The 17,353-nt window shown below is 52.5% G+C and overlaps 2 protein-coding genes across 3 annotated transcripts in view; one reads left to right on the forward strand and one right to left on the reverse strand.

The window, feature by feature from the left end:
- Window positions 1-1,837: 1,837 nt before the first annotated feature.
- LOC118379690 (ETS domain-containing protein Elk-3-like) overlaps window positions 1,838-17,353 on the reverse strand; it is a 17,646-nt gene continuing 2,130 nt past the window's right edge. Inside the window, exons 2-5 of one of the 2 annotated variants that reach the window (XM_052466507.1) lie at window positions 12,521-12,729; window positions 10,463-11,326; window positions 4,411-4,533; window positions 1,838-2,516 (exon numbers count right to left, since the gene is read on the reverse strand). In XM_052466507.1, coding sequence (XP_052322467.1) covers window positions 2,424-2,516; window positions 4,411-4,533; window positions 10,463-11,326; window positions 12,521-12,727 — 1,287 coding nt within the window. In that variant the 5' untranslated portion in view covers window positions 12,728-12,729 and the 3' untranslated portion in view covers window positions 1,838-2,423. Of the gene's footprint in view, window positions 2,517-4,410; window positions 4,534-10,462; window positions 11,327-12,375; window positions 12,439-12,520; window positions 12,730-17,353 lie in introns of those variants that run through there. The other variant, XM_052466508.1, reaches the window with a different exon arrangement.
- LOC118377652 (histidine ammonia-lyase-like) overlaps window positions 15,641-17,353 on the forward strand; it is a 61,201-nt gene continuing 59,488 nt past the window's right edge. The window contains exon 1 of the mRNA XM_052467027.1: window positions 15,641-15,998. Within this exon, the coding sequence (XP_052322987.1) occupies window positions 15,641-15,998 (358 nt within the window). The remainder of the gene's footprint in view (window positions 15,999-17,353) is intronic.

Here is a 17,353-nt window from a genome sequence, read left to right on the forward strand (position 1 = left end):
AACCAGGCCAGATAGACTGAAGGGGTGTGAAACCAGGCCAGATAGACTGAAGGGGTGTGAAACCAGGCCAGATAGACTGAAGGGGTGTGAAACCAGGCCAGATAGACTGAAGGGGCGTGAAACCAGGCCAGATAGACTGAAGGGGCGTGAAACCAGGCCAGATAGACTGAAGGGGCCTGAAACCAGGCCAGATAGACTGAAGGGGCGTGAAACCAGGCCAGATAGACTGAAGGGGTGTGAAACCAGGCCAGATAGACTGAAGGGGCGTGAAACCAGGCCAGATAGACTGAAGGGGCGTGAAACCAGGCCAGATAGACTGAAGGGGCGTGAAACCAGGCCAGATAGACTGAAGAAGGGGCGTGAAACCAGGCCAGATAGACTGAAGGGGCGTGAAACCAGGCCAGATAGACTGAAGGGGCGTGAAACCAGGCCAGATAGACTGAAGGGGCGTGAAACCAGGCCAGATAGACTGAAGGGGCGTGAATTACCGACCATTATGTTTCTACTCTGCCATCCATTCTCATCCTACCTTCAAACAACCAACTGTTGGATTGCTTTTATCATTGTGTTGGTTGCCTGCTGTGTATGGGGGAGCATCACTGAAGCCCTCGGTCTGTAATGGTACCCTATTCCTTATAGCATTCCAGGAAAAGAGTCCCTTCTAGGTAGTGTAACTTATTTTTAAAAAATAAACATTTTATTTCACCTAACTTTAACATTTTGTAATGAAGAGCACATGTTCAACTTAGAAATAATCAACTTAAAAATAATTATTATTATCTGTAACAGGGCTGACTGTACCGGGGCTGACTGTACCGGGGCTGACTGTACCGGGGCTGACTGTACCGGGGCGGACTGTAGCGGGGCGGACAATTTCAACTTAAATCAGCCATAAACCCCTTGTGACAGGGGGAATGGAAGCTTGAGGTGTGCATCAAAAAATATTTAATTGTTAAAACATTTTTAGCCTATCTATGGATAACGACAGGGTTGACGTGGTATGCTCGACCCGCTTGGTTTTCCACCACAAAACACCAGAAAAATGGAGGGTTGACCTTTTTCAAATGAACCAGTCTCATTAAATCAATTATAGTCTTGATTTGTCAAAGCGACAAAAAAAATAACTAGTACCTGAACCTAGACCAGCACTCCTACTCTGAACTGCCTCATGATGCTGTAGCAGTGCTGATCTTGGATCAGGTTTAACTTTTCAGATAATATCCAATGAGATTACGTGGAATGGGTGGTCCTAGATCAGCACTCCTGCTCTGAGATGCTTTGTGAATACAGGGCCCAGCTCTCCTAGTGAACACAGTAGGCAGTCGGTCTATTTAACAGTGTTACATACCAGATGTTTGGTATGATATTATTACTTTGACGTTATTTGTGGATCATTGTTATTAGTGTGGCATGTCATAAGGGATGCCCTCCTTTATATTTGAGATTTTTTTCAGAGAAAGAAAATTAAACTGAAGATTATATGTAAGTGTCTGGTCTGTTAGGCTCCTGTTCCCTTACTTCTTCTAGTGGGGCGGTAGGGTAGCCTAGTGGTTAGAGCGTTGGACTAGTAACCGAAAGGTTTCATGTTCATATCCCCGAGCTGACAAGGTACAAATCTGTCGTTCTGCCCCTGAACAAGGCAGTTAACCCACTGTTCCTAGGCCGTCATTGAAAATAAGAATTTGTTCTTAACTGACTTGCCTAGTTAAATAAAGGTAAAATTAAAATTAGTGTAAGTACACACACACACACACACACACACACACACACACACAATACATTGGGTGGTTTAGACCTCTGCTGTATAACTGTATATTATGAAGACCAGAAGGCAGCGTAACAGCATTCAATGCTTCAGTTTTATTCAAAACAAGATTTCACCAATATAACATTATACAGAATATATACTGTATAGATCCGCTCCAGTATAAACAAAGAACATTACAAAAAAACATTACAAAGTGTTACAAAGCTTTTTCATTGATTTTGGAACCCCGTCTTCATATATATATATATATATTTTTTTTTGGGGGGGGGGGGGCAAAAACACGTCAATGGTCTTTTCATTTTCAAAAGGCACAGCCGGCGCTATTTGAAAAGCATAGTGCATTCAATACAATCATATATCATACAATGAAAACAACAATGTTTCACATTCTGCAATGATGATCACAATTATACTTCTAGAGATGGGGGAGGTGGGTTCAGAGGGGGGTGAGATGGATGGGGGGGTTGAGATGCATGGAGGGGTAAAATGGGGGAGAGGGGTTCAGAGGAGGAGGGGGGAGGGGTGGGTTGAGACTCCAAATCATAAGCAAATTTGGTAGAATATCAAGTGAAGGCTGATGGGAATTCACAATGAAGAGTTGCTGATGCACGTGGCAGTAGGTCCAATGGGCTGGATTGGGTTTTGAGAGCCTGAATCATGACTTGTGATTGGCAGGGGACAGGAGCAGGGGTGAGGGGGACCCGTCCAAGTTTGGCAGGGGGAGGTGTCCATTCATTAGACTGGGGAACTGTGGACACAGAGAGGTGTAGGGGTTCAGCCAATGCTCCTGAATTTTCTAAATCTAGTGCTGGGCAATGAAGAAGAAGAGGCCTACACACTGCATATAATGCTGTCCCATAGTGTTTCAATCCTTGCAATAAATTCACAATGTTTCCAATTCACAGAAGCCTTGTCCAGGGGTGTATTCATTAGTCGGATTCCGTTGTAAAACGTTTTGCGACGGAAACCATTTACTGTTTACTTTAGAAATCAAACTGAAAGGAAATGGGGAGGGACCTGGAAAACGTTTTAAGTTTGGAGTAAACGCTTCCCGTTGCAACCACCAAAAGGTTTTGCAGCAGAAGGTTTTACACCCCAGGTCTCTGCTACCACCAGAGGAACTGTAATCCTGGTTTCCTGTTGCTCTATGACCTGTGCCTCTTCCCTCCCTCCCTCCCTCCCTCCCTCCCTCCCTCTCTCCCTCCCTCCCTCCCTCCCTCCCTCCCTCCCTCCCTCCTCTCCCCCTCCCTCCTTTCCTTCCTTCCCCTCACTCCCTCCCTCCCTCTTCTCCCTCCCTCCTAATCATTTCTACCACCCTAACAGGCTCTATAGAGGGTGAAGTGAGTGAACTATGCATTGTACACAAAGAGGCTGCTTAGGTGTGTGATGCTGGGAAGGGAGGAGGAAGAGGAGGGCTGGATAGCTGCAAAAAAAACAAGGAGCAGGTCTGTGTCCCACACTGTTCCCTATTTCCTACATAATGCAATAGTTAAAAGTAGTGCTCTATATAGAGGATAGGGTGCCATTTGGGATGCGGCCCAGGATCAGCCCTCGACGAAGCCAGTTCAGACCGGCTCGGCTCCCCTGAGCTCAAACAGGAAGTATTCACAGGATATCTATCCCTCTCTGCCTATGTTAACACTGAAACTGGAGGTATACTGACTTCGAGACGAAAGAGCTTCTCCTAATGTTACAAACCCAGCCAGGTCCGTCTCTGTTATTGCAGTCAAACTCACTTCATTCACACACTGAGCGTATAAGAACATCTAAAACAAAATGACCTGGAATGTAGAATTACAGGTAAATGTACTTAAGATCATGGAGAGGGAGGCGATGGAGAGGGAGGCGATGGAGAGGGAGGCGATGGAGAGGGAGGCGATGGAGAGGGAGGCGATGGAGAGGGATGCGATGGAGAGGGATGCGATGGAGAGGGATGCGATGGAGAGGGAGGCGATGGAGAGGGATGTGAAAAAAGGTTGTACATTTTACCAGGGCAGGTCAGGAGGTTGGAGAATGGAAGACATGGAGAGAAATGCGAACATTGATTCTACCTGACACACATTAGCATACATGTGAACTGTTTGGTCGTCGTTACAGCTGAGTGGAATTTCAACAGTCTAAGAACTCCCTCACCTATCCATCCTCAGGGAGAAACCAACAAACACTGTCCATTCAGCACTTCTCTGTTCTTTAAGCAAATCTGTCTCTTCCTCCTTCAGTTCTGCCTCTCTCACCATCCCTTTTTCTCTCCCTCCCTGAACTCTCTCTCTCCATCTCTCTTTCTCTCCCTCCCTGAACTCTCTCTCCATCCCTCTTTCTCTCCCTCCCTGAACTCTCTCTCTCCATCCCTCTTTCTCTCCCTCCCTGAACTCTCTCTCCATCCCTCTTTCTCTCCCTCCCTGAACTCTCTCTCTCCATCCCTCTTTCTCTCCCTCCCTGAACTCTCTCTCCATCCCTCTTTCTCTCCCTCCCTGAACTCTCTCTCTCCATCACTCTTTCTCTCCCTCCCTGAACTCTCTCTCTCCATCCCTCTTTCTCTCCCTCCCTGAACTCTCTCCTCAACCACCCATCTTGGGGAGTAAACAAAAAAAACACAGTCCATTCAGCACTTCTGTCTTTCACTCCCTCCCTCCAGTTTTTACCTGAAACAGTGATCCGTGTCCTTGAAGCCTGGCCGGGCTCAGAGGGGCTGCGGGACTTAGGCTGCTCCAGAAGTGGACACCTGATAACAGAGAGCTGTGGCCCAGCAGCAGACCAGATGGAGTCTAGGGAGGGAAAATGAAAAAGGGCAGAGAGAGCAGGGGGGGCAGAGAGCGACAGGGGGGCAGAGGAGAGAGCAGGGGGCAGAGAGCGAGAGAGCAGGGGGCAGAGAGCGAGAGAGCGGGGGCAGGAGCGAGAGCGAGGGGCAGAGAGCGAGAGAGGGGGGGAGAGAGAGCGAAGAGAGCGAGGGCAGAGAGCGAGAGGGGGGGCAGAGAGCGAGAGAGCGGGGGCAGAGAGCGAGATAGCGGGGGCAGAGAGCGAGAGAGCGGGGGCAGAGAGCGAGAGAGCGGGGGGCAGAGAGCGAGAGAGCGGGGGGCAGGGCGGGAGAGAGGGGGGCAGAGCGGGGGCAGAGCGAGAGAGCGGGGGGCAGAGAGGGAGAGCGGGGGCAGGGAGAGCGGGGGGAGAGAGGGAGAGAGAGGGGCAGAGAGAGGGAGCAGAGGGGCAGAGGAGAGAGCGCAGAGGGGCAGAGAGAGGGAGCGCAGAGGGGCAGAGAGAGAGGGAGGGCGCAGAGGGAGAGCAGCAGAGGGGCAGAGAGAGGGAGAGGGCAGAGAGAGGGAGAGCGCAGAGGGGCAGAGAGAGGGAGAGCGCAGAGGGGCAGAGAGAGGGAGAGCGCAGAGGGGCAGAGAGAGGGAGAGCGCAGAGGGCAGAGAGAGGGAGAGCGCAGAGGGGCGGAGAGCGCAGAGAGAGCAGAGGGGGCGCAGAGGGGCAGAGGGAGAAAGCGAAGGGGGACAGAGAGAGGGGGGAGAGAGCGCAGAGAGAGGGGAGAGCGCAGAGGGAGGGAGAGGGAGGGGCAGAGAGAGAGGGAGGCAGAGGGGCAGAGAGAGGGAGAGGGGGGGGCGCAGAGGGAGAGCAGAGGAGAGAGAGACAGAGGGGCAGAGAGAGGGGGGGCAGGGGAGAGCGCAGAGAGAGGAGGGAGAGGAGCGCAGAGGGGCAGGGAGAGCGCAGAGGGGCAGAGGGGGAGAGCGCAGTTTTTAGAGGGAGAGAGAGGGGCAGAGGGAGAGCGCAGAGGGGCAGAGGGAGAGGGAGGGAGGGCAGAGGGAGAGGGGCAGAGGGCAGAGAGAGGGAGCGCAGAGGGGCAGAGAGAGAGGGGAGGGGCAGAGGGCAGAGGGGAGAGAGAGAGAGGGGGCAGAGGGCAGAGGGGGGAGAGCGCAGAGGGCAGAGAGAGGGGGGGCAGAGGGGCAGAGAGAGGGAGGCGGAGGGGCAGAGGGGAGAGAGCAGAGGGGCAGAGGAGGGGGCAGAGGGAGAGCGCAGAGGGAGAGGGAGGGGGGGCAGAGGGGAGGTAGAGGGCAGAGGGAGAGGGGGGCAGAGGGGGTAAGGGGGCAGAGAGAGAGAGGGGAGAGGGCAGAGGGGCAGAGAGGAGGGGCAGGGAGAGAGGGGGGGCAGAGGGGCAGAGAGAGAGGGGGCAGAGGGCAGAGAGGGAGGGGGCAGAGGGGCAGAGAGAGAGAGCGCAGAGGGGCAGGGGCAGAGGGGCAGAGGGAGCGGGGGGCAGAGGGAGAGGAGAGAGCGGGGGGGCAGAGAGGGAGAGAGAGAGGGGGGCAGAGGGGCAGAGGAGAGAGGGAGGGCAGAGAGCAGAGAGGAGGGGCAGAGGGCAGAGGGCAGAGGGGGGGAGAGAGCAGAGGGGCAGAGAGGCGGGGGGCAGAGAGAGAGAGAAAGCAGAGGGGGACAGAGGGAGCGCAGGGGCAGAGAGGGGGGCAGAGAGAGAGGCAGGGGGGGGCAGAGAGAGAGGGAGAGCGGGGAGCAGAGAGAGAGGGCAGAGGGGCAGAGAGAGGGAGGGGCAGAGGGCCAGAGGGCAGGGAGGGGGCAGAGGGCCAGAGAGAGAGGGAGGGGGCAGGGGCAGAGAGAGGGGAGGAGAGAGAGAGGGGGGCAGAGGGCAGAGAGAGGGAGGGGGGCAGGGGGAGCAGAGAGGGAGAGAGAGGAGGGGGGCAGAGAGAGGGAGAGGGCAGAGGGGCAGAGAGGGGGGAGAGAGAGGGAGAGAGGCAGAGAGGCAGAGGAGAGGGGAGGGGGCAGAGCGCAGAGGGAGAGGAGAGCAGGGGGCAGAGAGAGAGGGGAGCGCAGAGGGGAGGGAGAGGAGGCAGAGGGAGGGGGCAGAGGGGCAGAGAGGAGAGCGCAGAGGGGGCAGAGGGAGAGAGGGCAGAGGGAGCGCAGAGGGGCAGAGGGCAGAGGGAGAGCGCAGAGGGGCAGAGGGAGAGAGGAGAGAGGGGAGCGCAGAGGGCAGAGGAGAGCGCAGAGGGCAGAGGGAGAGCGCAGAGGGAGAGGAGCGCAGAGGGGCAGAGGGAGGCGCAGAGGGCAGAGGGAGAGCGCAGAGGGGCAGAGAGAGGGGGAGAGCGCAGAGGGGAGAGAGAGAGGGGGAGGGAGCAGAGGGGCAGAGGGAGAGGTAAGGGGCAGAGGGGAGAGGTAAGGGGGCAGAGGGAGAGGGGGGCAGAGGGAGAGGCAGAGGGAGAGGTAAGGGGCAGAGGGAGGGTAAGGGGCAGAGGGAGGGGGACAGAGAGGGGAGGGGCAGGGAGGGGCAGAGGGAGGGGGCAGAGGGCAGAGGGGAGGGGGGTGGGGAGGGAGGGGGCAGAGGGCAGAGAGCAGCAGAGAGAGATGGAGAGCGGAGCAGAGAGAGGGAGAGCGCAGAGGGGAAAGGCAGAGAGAGGAGGGAGGAGGCGGAGGTGGGCGAGGGGGGTGGAGAGGGCAGAGATAAGGGGAGAGGTTTCAGAGAGGGGAGAGGAGCCTGATGGGCTGGAGGGGCAGAGAGCGAGGGAGAGCGCAGAGGGGCAGAGAGCAGAGAGGTATCAGAGAGCGCAGAGAGAGGGAGAGCTCATAGAGGGGCAGAGAGGGAGAGAGAGGGCAGAGAGAGAGGGGGACAGAGGGCAGAGAGGGAGGGCAGAGGGGCAGAGGGGCAGAGAGAGAGAGGGAGAGCTCTCTCATACCAGAGGGAGAGCGCAGAGGGGCAGAGGGAGAGAGAGAGGGGCAGAGAGGAGAGGGGAGGGAGAGGTAAGGGGCAGAGGGAGGTAAGGGGCAGAGAGAGAGGGCAGAGGAGAGGTAAGGGCAGAGAGAGGGAGGGGGCAGAGGGGCAGAGAGAGGGAGGGGCAGAGGGGCAGAGAGAGGGAGGGGGCAGGGGCAGAGGGGGCAGAGGGGCAGAGAGAGATCTTCCTTTGCAGAGGGAGGTAAACAGAGGGGCAGAGAGGGGAGGGAGGGAGAGGGGCAGAGGGGCAGAGGGGCAGAGAGAGGTTCAGCGAGAGGGGCAGAGAGGGGACAGAGGGCAGAGAGAGAAGAGGGAGGAGAGCGAGAGAAGTCAGAGGGCAGAGAGCAGAGAGAGCGCAGAGGGGCAGAGATTTGAGGGCGAAAACTAGAGGCAGAGAGACAGAGAGAGAGAGAGGAGGGGGAGAGAGAGGCAGAGCCAGGGGGGCAGAAGAGAGAGAGAGAGAGAGAGAGAGGGGGGGGCAGAGAGCCTGGGCACGGGAGCCAGAGAGAGAGCTGGGAGAGAGACTGAGGGGGGCAGGAACTCTGGATAGAGAGCCCCCAGAGGGGCAGAGAGGCCTCAGAGGGCAGAGAGAGAGGGAGAAGCGGGGGCAAAAGGGTTCAGCAGAGGGGCAGAGAGAGGGGAGAGCGCAGAGGGGCAGAGAGGGGGACTAGCAGGGGAGAGGGAGAGAGAGGGAGCGCAGAGAGAGGGGGAGCAGAGGGAGAGGGAGAGCGCAGAGGGAGCAGAGGAGAGGGGCAGAAATAGGGGCGCAGAATGAGCTAGGAGGGGCGATTCGCAGAGGGGCAGAGGGAGAGCGCAGAGGGGCAGAGGGAGAGCGCAGAGAGGGAGCAGAGGAGAGGCAGAGGGGCAGAGGGAGAGGAGGGCAGAGGGGCAGAGGGCAGAGGGAGGCAGAGGGCAGAGGGGCAGAGGGCAGAGAGCAGGGAGGGGCAGAGGAGAGCTCAGAGGAGAGCTTAGAGGTTTTGAGGGAGAGCGCAGAGGGCAGAGACAAGGGGCTCCAGAGGGAGAGGTAAGGGGCAGAGGGAGAGGTAAGGGGCAGAGGAGAGGTAAGGGGCAGAGGGAGGTAAGGGGCAGAGGGAGAGATAAAGGGGCAGAGGGAGGGCTAAGGGGGGCAGGGGAGAGGTAAGGGGGCAGAGGGAGAGAAGGGGCAGAGGGAGAGGTAAGGGGCAGAGGGAGGGGGCAGAGGAGGGCAGAGAGAGGGGAGGGCAGAGGGGCAGAGGGAGGGGCAGAGGGGCAGAGGGGAGGCAGAGGGGCAGAGGAGGTGAGGGGCAGAGAGAGAGGAGGGAGGGGGAGAGCAGAGGGAAGAGAGAGGAGAGGGGCAGAGAGCGAGAGGGAGCCAGAGGGCAGAGAGCTGTCTCTCCTCGCAGAGGGCAGAGAGCAGAGAGAGAGCGCAGGGGGCAGAAGGAGGCAGAGAGCTGAAGGGGGCAGAGAGGAGCAGCGAGGGGGAGAGCGCAGAGCAGAGAGTACTTGAGGGAGAGAGGGGCAGAGAGAGGGGGGGCAGAGAGCGAGGGAGAGGGGGAGCGAGGAGGCGCAGAGGAGAGAGGAGAGCGCAGAGGGGCAGAGTACGAGAGGGAAGAGCAGAGGGGCAGAGAGGGAGAGCGCAGAGGGCAGGAGAGTCCTGGAGGGGCAGAGAGAGGGAGAGGCAGAGGGCAGAGGAGAGGGAGAGCAGAGGGGGCAGAGGAGAGAGAGGGGTGGCAGAGAGAGAGAGGGGGGTGGCAGAGAGAGAGCGGGGGAAGAGAGAGAGGGGTGGCAGAGAGGCGGGGGAAGCGGGGGGGCAGAGAGCGGGGGAAGAGAGAGAGAGTGCTGGGGCAGAGAGAAAGAGGGGGCAGAGAGAGAGATGGATAGGGGGCCAGAGAGAGATGGAGAGTGGGAGGGCAGGGAGAGAGAGAGCAGGTGAGGAGGTGGGGTGGGAGGTGGGGTGGAGAGGGGGATAATTGTTTTTAAGGTTTCACTGTTGTGGAGGGACCCAGCCCTGCATGACTGGTTTGCCTGCCTTTCCCTTCATATTAATGGAATGATTGGAGCATATGGTATCACTTAGCCCCCCACCTCATACCCTCTCTCCCTCTCTCTCATACCATTTAATTCTCTCTCATTCTCTCTCTCTCATACCATCTCTCTCTCTCATACCATCTCTCTCTCTCATACCATCTCTCTCTCTCTCATACCATCTCTCTCTCTCTCATACCATCTCTCTCTCTCTCTCTCTCTCTCTCTCTCATACCATCTCTCTCTCTCTCATACCATCTCTCTCTCTCTCATACCATCTCTCTCTCTCTCTCTCTCTCTCTCTCTCTCTCTCTCCGTGACTAGGACAGGATATGTGTAAATCTCTTGCTCTTCCTCTGATCTTCCTTTGCACCACTGTAAACAGTGTATAAGCTGTACCACTGTCTGTGGAGAAGTCAGTCTTCTTTCTAATGATGGAAATGTGGTTCAGCGAAGTCTCATGATTTTTACATGTCAAAAAAACACACAAACTAAAATACACGCTGAAAAATCTGTAGTTGGATGTGATTTTTTTTGAATACTGCTTGAGTTTGGATCGTGTGCTCCCTAACATTAGTACTGTAAAAAGACCCATATCATCTAGAAGACTGGGTCCGATGTGGCTGAGCGGTCTGGGCCTGTGGCACGGCAGTGCCTTGCTGCTCTAGCTGGGCTTTGGGGACACTGACGTAATGGTCTGGAACTCTGGATAGACTCCAGCCCCCATCTCCCCGTAACCAGGCAGGCCTCAGTACAGTTAAGAAGGAAAGAAAAATCACTGCAACACTATTCTCTATCTTAGAGAAGATTAACTAGCATCACTCACGAGTGAGATGTCTTTCCCTAACATCAAAACCAACCTCATGTAGAGTGGAATCAGTTTACCTGACTTCTTAATGTTGTAAATAGGGTTTATTAATGATGCTAGTGTTAAGTATTCACTGGGGCTGTATCATGTCAAGTAGTGGTATAGTTCACCATACCTGTGCAGTGAAGAAGGCGTGGGTGAGGGATCCGGACGGTAGGGCGGGGCTATTGAGGGCTATCGAGGCGATGTCACTTCCTGTCAAGAGCAGGGAGGGGGCGGAGATCTCTAGGGCTTTGGGCTTATTGGTTTTGGGTGGGAGTCCATGACAACTGTCTCCATGACTACTACCACTAACTCTACTACCACCACTGGTCCTCTTCTCCGGAAGCTGCAGGGCCTGCTCTCTCTCTCTATGCCCAGAAGAGAGATTCAGAGGCTGGGCTCCCTGGTCTGAGTCCTCCTCCTCCTCGCCTCCTCGGCCTGGCCCTGGCTGGGGGTTATGGCTGTGGGGGGAGGAGGAGGGCGGGGAGTGGCGCTGGTGTTGGTGGTGGGTGTAATGGTGGAGAGGGGAGGTTTTGGATGGCCTGTGGGTGCTGAAGGATTGTGATGAAGGCTCAGGGTTGATGAGGGACGGTGAGGGTGGAGTACTCTCGGTGGTACCTGTCCCAAATCGGATGACTCCGGAGCGGGCCTCGTCCTGCTGTCTCTCCCTCAGGGCCCGGAGCAGCTCCTCTGGAGGAGAATGGAGGCTGTTGATGCTGAAGGAGGAGTAGAGGCCAGAGCTGAAGTACTTGTTATGACACGCAGCCTGCTGGGCCGCCGCAGCCGCCCCCAACGCCGCCCCCAGGGCCCTCCTCTGCTGCTGTACCTCCTCTTCTTCATCCTCCTCCTCTACATCCTGGATGTCCTGGTCTTCGTGGAGCGTCACCCGACCGGAAGCCAAGCCCATCTCCACTGCTGCTGGGTCCATCTTTAAGATTTCCGGGAACGAGACAAACTTGTAGACAAACTTCTGTCCGATCACCTTCTTGATAATGTTCTGGGACACATGGAACATTATTATGAGATTAGTGTGCAGGTTCAACCGAAAAATGTTTTTGTGAATTCCCTAATATTTTATTCATGGTTGTAATTACACACAAAATATCAATTACACATTTATGAGCTGATAAGAAGACAACATATATTTTCATATTCTATTGTCAATAAATAAAATAACTCTAAATTATCAATGTTGACGCAACCATTTTGATTTCAACATTTCATTCATAGAAAAATGAATTGCTACCAAAGCCATCGAAAATGATTCCAAAATGTCTGAAATTCTACAGTGTGTGTGTGTGGGTATGTGATGCATCATCGTCTCTGGGCTATGCTGTTTGTTAGGTGAAACAAGAGGAAGTGGAACTATGCCAGTGGGGATCTTCGTGTTGAAAAAGAAGAAGAAGAAGAACAACAAAGAACATGAAGTTACCATGAAATGTCACATCGACCGAAATGCCAAATAAACAATGCAGAGATAATTGTCCGTGGGAGTATTCTAACAGAGTATTCTAACAGGGTATTCTAACAGGGTATTCTAACAGGGTATTCTAACAGAGTATTCTAACAGAGTATTCTAAAGAGTATTCTAACAATTCTAACAGGGTATTCTAACAGGGTATTCTAACAGATATTCTAACAGGGTATTCTAACAGGGTATTCTAACAGGGTGGGACAGTATTCTAACAGAGTATTCTAACAGGGTATTCTAACAGGGTATTCTAACAGGGTATTCTAACAGGGTATTCTAACAGAGTATTCTAACAGGGTATTCTAACAGGGTATTCTAACAGGGTATTCTAACAGAGTATTCTAACAGAGTATTCTAACAGAGTATTCTAACAGAGTATTCTAACAGAGTATTCTAAGAGCTGTACCTTGAGTGAAGTAACATCAACCTAATGTCAAACAAACAAGAGGGCTGTACCTTGTCATAGTAGTATCTCAGGGCTCTGCTCAGCTTGTCATAGTAGTATGTCTGGGTGAGTAATTGTACATTGTGGTAGTAGTGTTTAGTTTACTGTGTGTGTACTATAAATGTAGTACCTTGTCATAGTAGTATCTCAGGGCTCTGCTCAGCTTGTCATAGTTCATATTAGTCTATTTTATTTCTAGTTGTATGTCTGGGTGAGTAATTGTACGTTGTGGTAGTAGTGTTCCGTTTACTGTCTGTGTAGTATAAATGTAGTACCTTGTCATAGTAGTATCTCAGAGCTCTGCTCAGCTTGTCGTAGTTCATATTAGTCTTGTTCTTGCGGAGCCCCCACAGCTTGGCCACCTCCTCAGACTTGAGCAGTTTAAACTCCCCATCGTTCGACGTCCAGCAGATCAGGTGCTTGTGGCTCTGGTCCAACAACAGCTGCAACAGGAACTGCCACAACGTGATGGCACTGTCCATACCTAGAGGGTCACAGGCCATTGATGGCATCAACATGGAACCAGTGCAGTGGTGTAAAGTACTTCAGTAAAAATAATTTAAAATACTACTTAAGTAGTTTATTTTTGTATCTATACTTTACTATTTATATTTTTTGAAAACTTTTACTTATTGTACTTTTTAATCCATACATTTTCCCTGATATCTAGAAGTACTCGTTACATTTGAAATGCTTAGCAGGATAGGAAAATGGTCAAATTCACGCACTTATCAAGAGAACATCCCAGGTCATCCCTACTGCCTCTGATCTGTCAGACTCACTAAACAGAGAACATCCCAGGTCATCCCTAATGCCTCTGATCTGTCAGACTCACTAAACAGAGAACATCCCTGGTCATCCCTACTGCCTCTGATCTGTCAGACTCACTAAACAGAGAACATCCCTGGTCATCCCTACTGCCTCTGATCTGTCAGACTCACTAAACAGACAACATCCCTGGTCATCCCTACTGCCTCTGATCTGTCAGACTCACTAAACAGAGAACATCCCTGGTCATCCCTACTGCCTCTGATCTGTCAGACTCACTAAACAGAGAACATCCCTGGTCATCCCTACTGCCTCTGATCTGTCAGACTCACTAAACAGAGAACATCCCTGGTCATCCCTACTGCCTCTGATCTGTCAGACTCACTAAACAGAGAACATCCCAGGTCATCCCTACTGCCTCTGATCTGTCAGACTCACTAAACAGAGAACATCCCTGGTCATCCCTACTGCCTCTGATCTCAGTCAGACTCACTAAACAGAGAACATCCCAGGTCATCCCTACTGCCTCTGATCTGTCAGACTCACTAAACAGAGAACATCCCAGGTCATCCCTACTGCCTCTGATCTGTCAGACTCACTAAACAGAGAACATCCCTGGTCATCCCTACTGCCTCTGATCTGGTGGACTCACTAAACAGAGAACATCCCTGGTCATCCCTACTGCCTCTGATCTGTCAGACTCACTAAACAGAGAACATCCCTGGTCATCCCTACTGCCTCTGATCTGTCAGACTCACTAAACAGAGAACATCCCTGGTCATCCCTACTGCCTCTGATCTGTCAGACTCACTAAACAGAGAACATCCCTGGTCATCCCTACTGCCTCTGATCTGTCAGACTCACAAAACAGAGAACATCCCAGGTCATCCCTACTGCCTCTGATCTGTCAGACTCACTAAACACAAACGCTTTGTTTATAAATGATGTCTGGGTTTGCCGCTGGCTATCTGTAAATAACATTAAAAAACAAGAAAATCGTGCCATCTGGTTTGCTTAATATAAGGAATATTTGAGCTATTCCATTTACTTTTAATACTTAAGTATATTTAAAAGCAAATACTTTTAAACTATTTTTACTCAAGTAGTATTTTACTGGGTGACTCACTTTTACAAGAGTAATTTTTTTATTAAGTTATCTTTACTTTGACTCAAGTGTGAAAATGTGGTACTTTTTCCACCACTGAACCAGGGTTGCTGTCCTGTCCAGGAGCAGGCGGCAGTCTGGAGGATGGAGAACAGGCCAGCCACCGGAGTGTGACCCTAGGATGTTCCTAGCCTGTTGCCTGTGTAGCATGGTGTCTATTTATGATAGACAATGTTTCTATAATGGATCAATCCAAATGTATTGTATACCTAGTATAGCACTGTAGAGGCCTACACTGTGACGTGTGAAGACAAGTCACAGTGTGAAATAGAACCGTGCAGACTAGTGTGTAATGTAAAGTAACAGAGGAAAAGTAAGAAAAAGTAAGAACAACAGCTCAAGCCAGACGAATGCTGCGGTCCAACCTGGCTGAGGCTACAGGAAGTATGCTACGGCTATAGGAAGTATGCTGAGGCTACAGGAAGTATGCTGAGGCTACAGGAAGTATGCTACGGCTACAGGAAGTATGCTGAGGCTACAGGAAGTATGCTGAGGCTACAGGAAGTATGCTGCGGTCCAACCTGGCTGAGGCTACAGGAAGTATGCTACGGTCCAACCTGGCTGAGGCTACAGGAAGTATGCTACGGCTACGGGAAGTATACTGAGGCTACAGGAAGTATGAGGCTGAGGCTACAGGAAGTATGCTGACGGCTACAGGAAGTATGCTGAGGCTACAGGAAGTATGCTGAGGCTACAGGAAGGCTGAGGCTACAGGAAGTATGCTGCGGTCCAACCTGGCTGAGGCTACAGGAAGTATGCTACGGTCCAACCTGGCTGAGGCTACAGGAAGTCCAACCTGGCTGAGGCTACAGGAAGTCTAACCTGGCTGAGGCTACAAGAAGTATGCTACGGTCCAACCTGGCTGAGGCTACAGGAAGTATGCTGAGGCTACAGGTCCAACCTGGCTGAGGCTACAGGAAGTATGCTACGGTCCAACCTGGCTGAGGCTACAGGAAGTATGCTACGGTCCAACCTGGCTGAGGCTACAGGAAGTATGCTACGGTCCAACCTGGCTGAGGCTACAGGAAGTATGCTGCGGCTACAGGAAGTATGCTGAGGCTACAGGAAGTATGCTGAGGCTACAGGAAGTATGCTGAGGCTACAGGAAGTATGCTGAGGCTACAGGAAGTATGCTGAGGCTACAGGAAGTATGCTGCGGTCCAACCTGGCTGAGGCTACAGGAAGTATGCTGCGGTCCAACCTGGCTGAGGCTACAGGAAGTATGCTACGGTCCAACCTGGCTGAGGCTACAGGAAGTATGCTGCGGTCCAACCTGGCTGAGGCTACAGGAAGTATGCTACGGTCCAACCTGGCTGAGGCTACAGGAAGTATGCTACGGTCCAACCTGTCTGAGGCTACAGGAAGTATGCTACGGTCCAACCTGGCTGAGGCTACAGGAAGTATGCTGAGGCTACAGGAAGTATGCTGAGGCTACAGGAAGTATGCTGAGGCTACAGGAAGTATGCTGCGGTCCAACCTGGCTGAGGCTACAGGAAGTATGCTACGGTCCAACCTGGCTGAGGCTACAGGAAGTATGCTACGGTCCAACCTGGCTGAGGCTACAGGAAGTATGCTACGGTCCAACCTGGCTGAGGCTACAGGAAGTATGCTACGGTCCAACCTGGCTGAGGCTACAGGAAGTATGCTACGGTCCAACCTGGCTGAGGCTACAGGAAGTATGCTACGGTCCAACCTGGCTGAGGCTACAGGAAGTATGCTACGGTCCAACCTGGCTGAGGCTACAGGAAGTATGCTGCGGTCCAACCTGGCTGAGGCTACAGGAAGTATGCTGCAGTCCAACCTGGCTGAGGCTACAGGAAGTATGACGGGCCGAGACAGAGAGAGGGGGAGACTAGGAGGAGCGATCAGGGTGGGTTTTGTACTTTAATGGAGGGATGTGCAGTCCTATGAGTTCCTGTCTGCCTGGTTAATCACAGTCTACACACTAGCACACAGACTGACTAGTCTTGTCTGAAGTAGTGCACTTCATGGGGAATAGTCTTGTCTAAAGTAGAGCACTTCATGGGGAATAGTCTTGTCTAAAGTAGAGCACTTCATGGGGAATAGTCTTGTCTAAAGTAGAGCACTGAATAGCCCTGGAAGCTGTTCTCTGGCTCTGTTTTAATACGAGACACTCGGACAAACTCAATGATCGGTGTTCTGATGAGGAAAGTGAAATATTATTGACCCTGATCAATGAATACATTATCAAACCTACACACACATGCACCCACACGTATGTATACACACACACACACACACACACACACACACACACACACACACACACACACACACACACACACACACACACACACACACACACACACACACACACACACACACACACGTACGGACACACACTTATGTAGTACACACACACGTACAGACACACACTTACATAGTACACGGACACACACATATGCACAAACATACTCACATATCGTCAGAACACATTTCCGGCACAAACTGTCCCTAGAGTTATCTATCTGTTTTGTCAAACCACAAAACTGTCAAAGTCAGGACTTCCTCCTATTCTACTGTCAAGGACACATTAGTAGAGAGAGGGGGGGGGGATCCAACACTATGGGTCGCATTTCCCCAATCCTGTTCCACTTCCAACTCACTGCCTGCCTGGGTCATGAGATCAAGTCAAACTGTCCCTCTCACACTCCACCCCTTGGACATATACTGGGACAAAAACAAATTACTATTTTGAGAGGGAATTCTATGTTAAGGGTTCCTAGTGGCCAGGGGACTTAATGCAGAGAAACTTAAATCAGCTTAACCTAATTTCAATCAGCATGTTAAATGTGCAACCAGAGAGGGAAAGAACTTCTACAACACCTTTACTTCACACACAGAGACGTGTAGAAAGCCCTCCCTCACCCTCCATTTAGCCAATCTGACCATAATTATATCCTCCTGATTCCTGCTTACAAGCAAAAATTAAAGCAGGAAGCACCAGTGACTCGGTCTATAAAAAAGTGCTCAGAAGAAGCAGATGCTAAACTACAGGACTGGAATATGTTCCGGGATTCTTCCCGGAAGAATCAAGGACGTTGTCCCCACAGTGACTGTACGTACATATCCCAACCAGAAACCATGGGTTACAGGCAGCATTTACACTGAGCTAAACCCGGAAGCTGCCCTCCGACCATCAAACAGGAAAGCG

Source organism: Oncorhynchus keta, chromosome 17 (assembly GCF_023373465.1).
Source record: "Oncorhynchus keta strain PuntledgeMale-10-30-2019 chromosome 17, Oket_V2, whole genome shotgun sequence".
Lineage (NCBI taxonomy): Eukaryota > Metazoa > Chordata > Actinopteri > Salmoniformes > Salmonidae > Oncorhynchus > Oncorhynchus keta.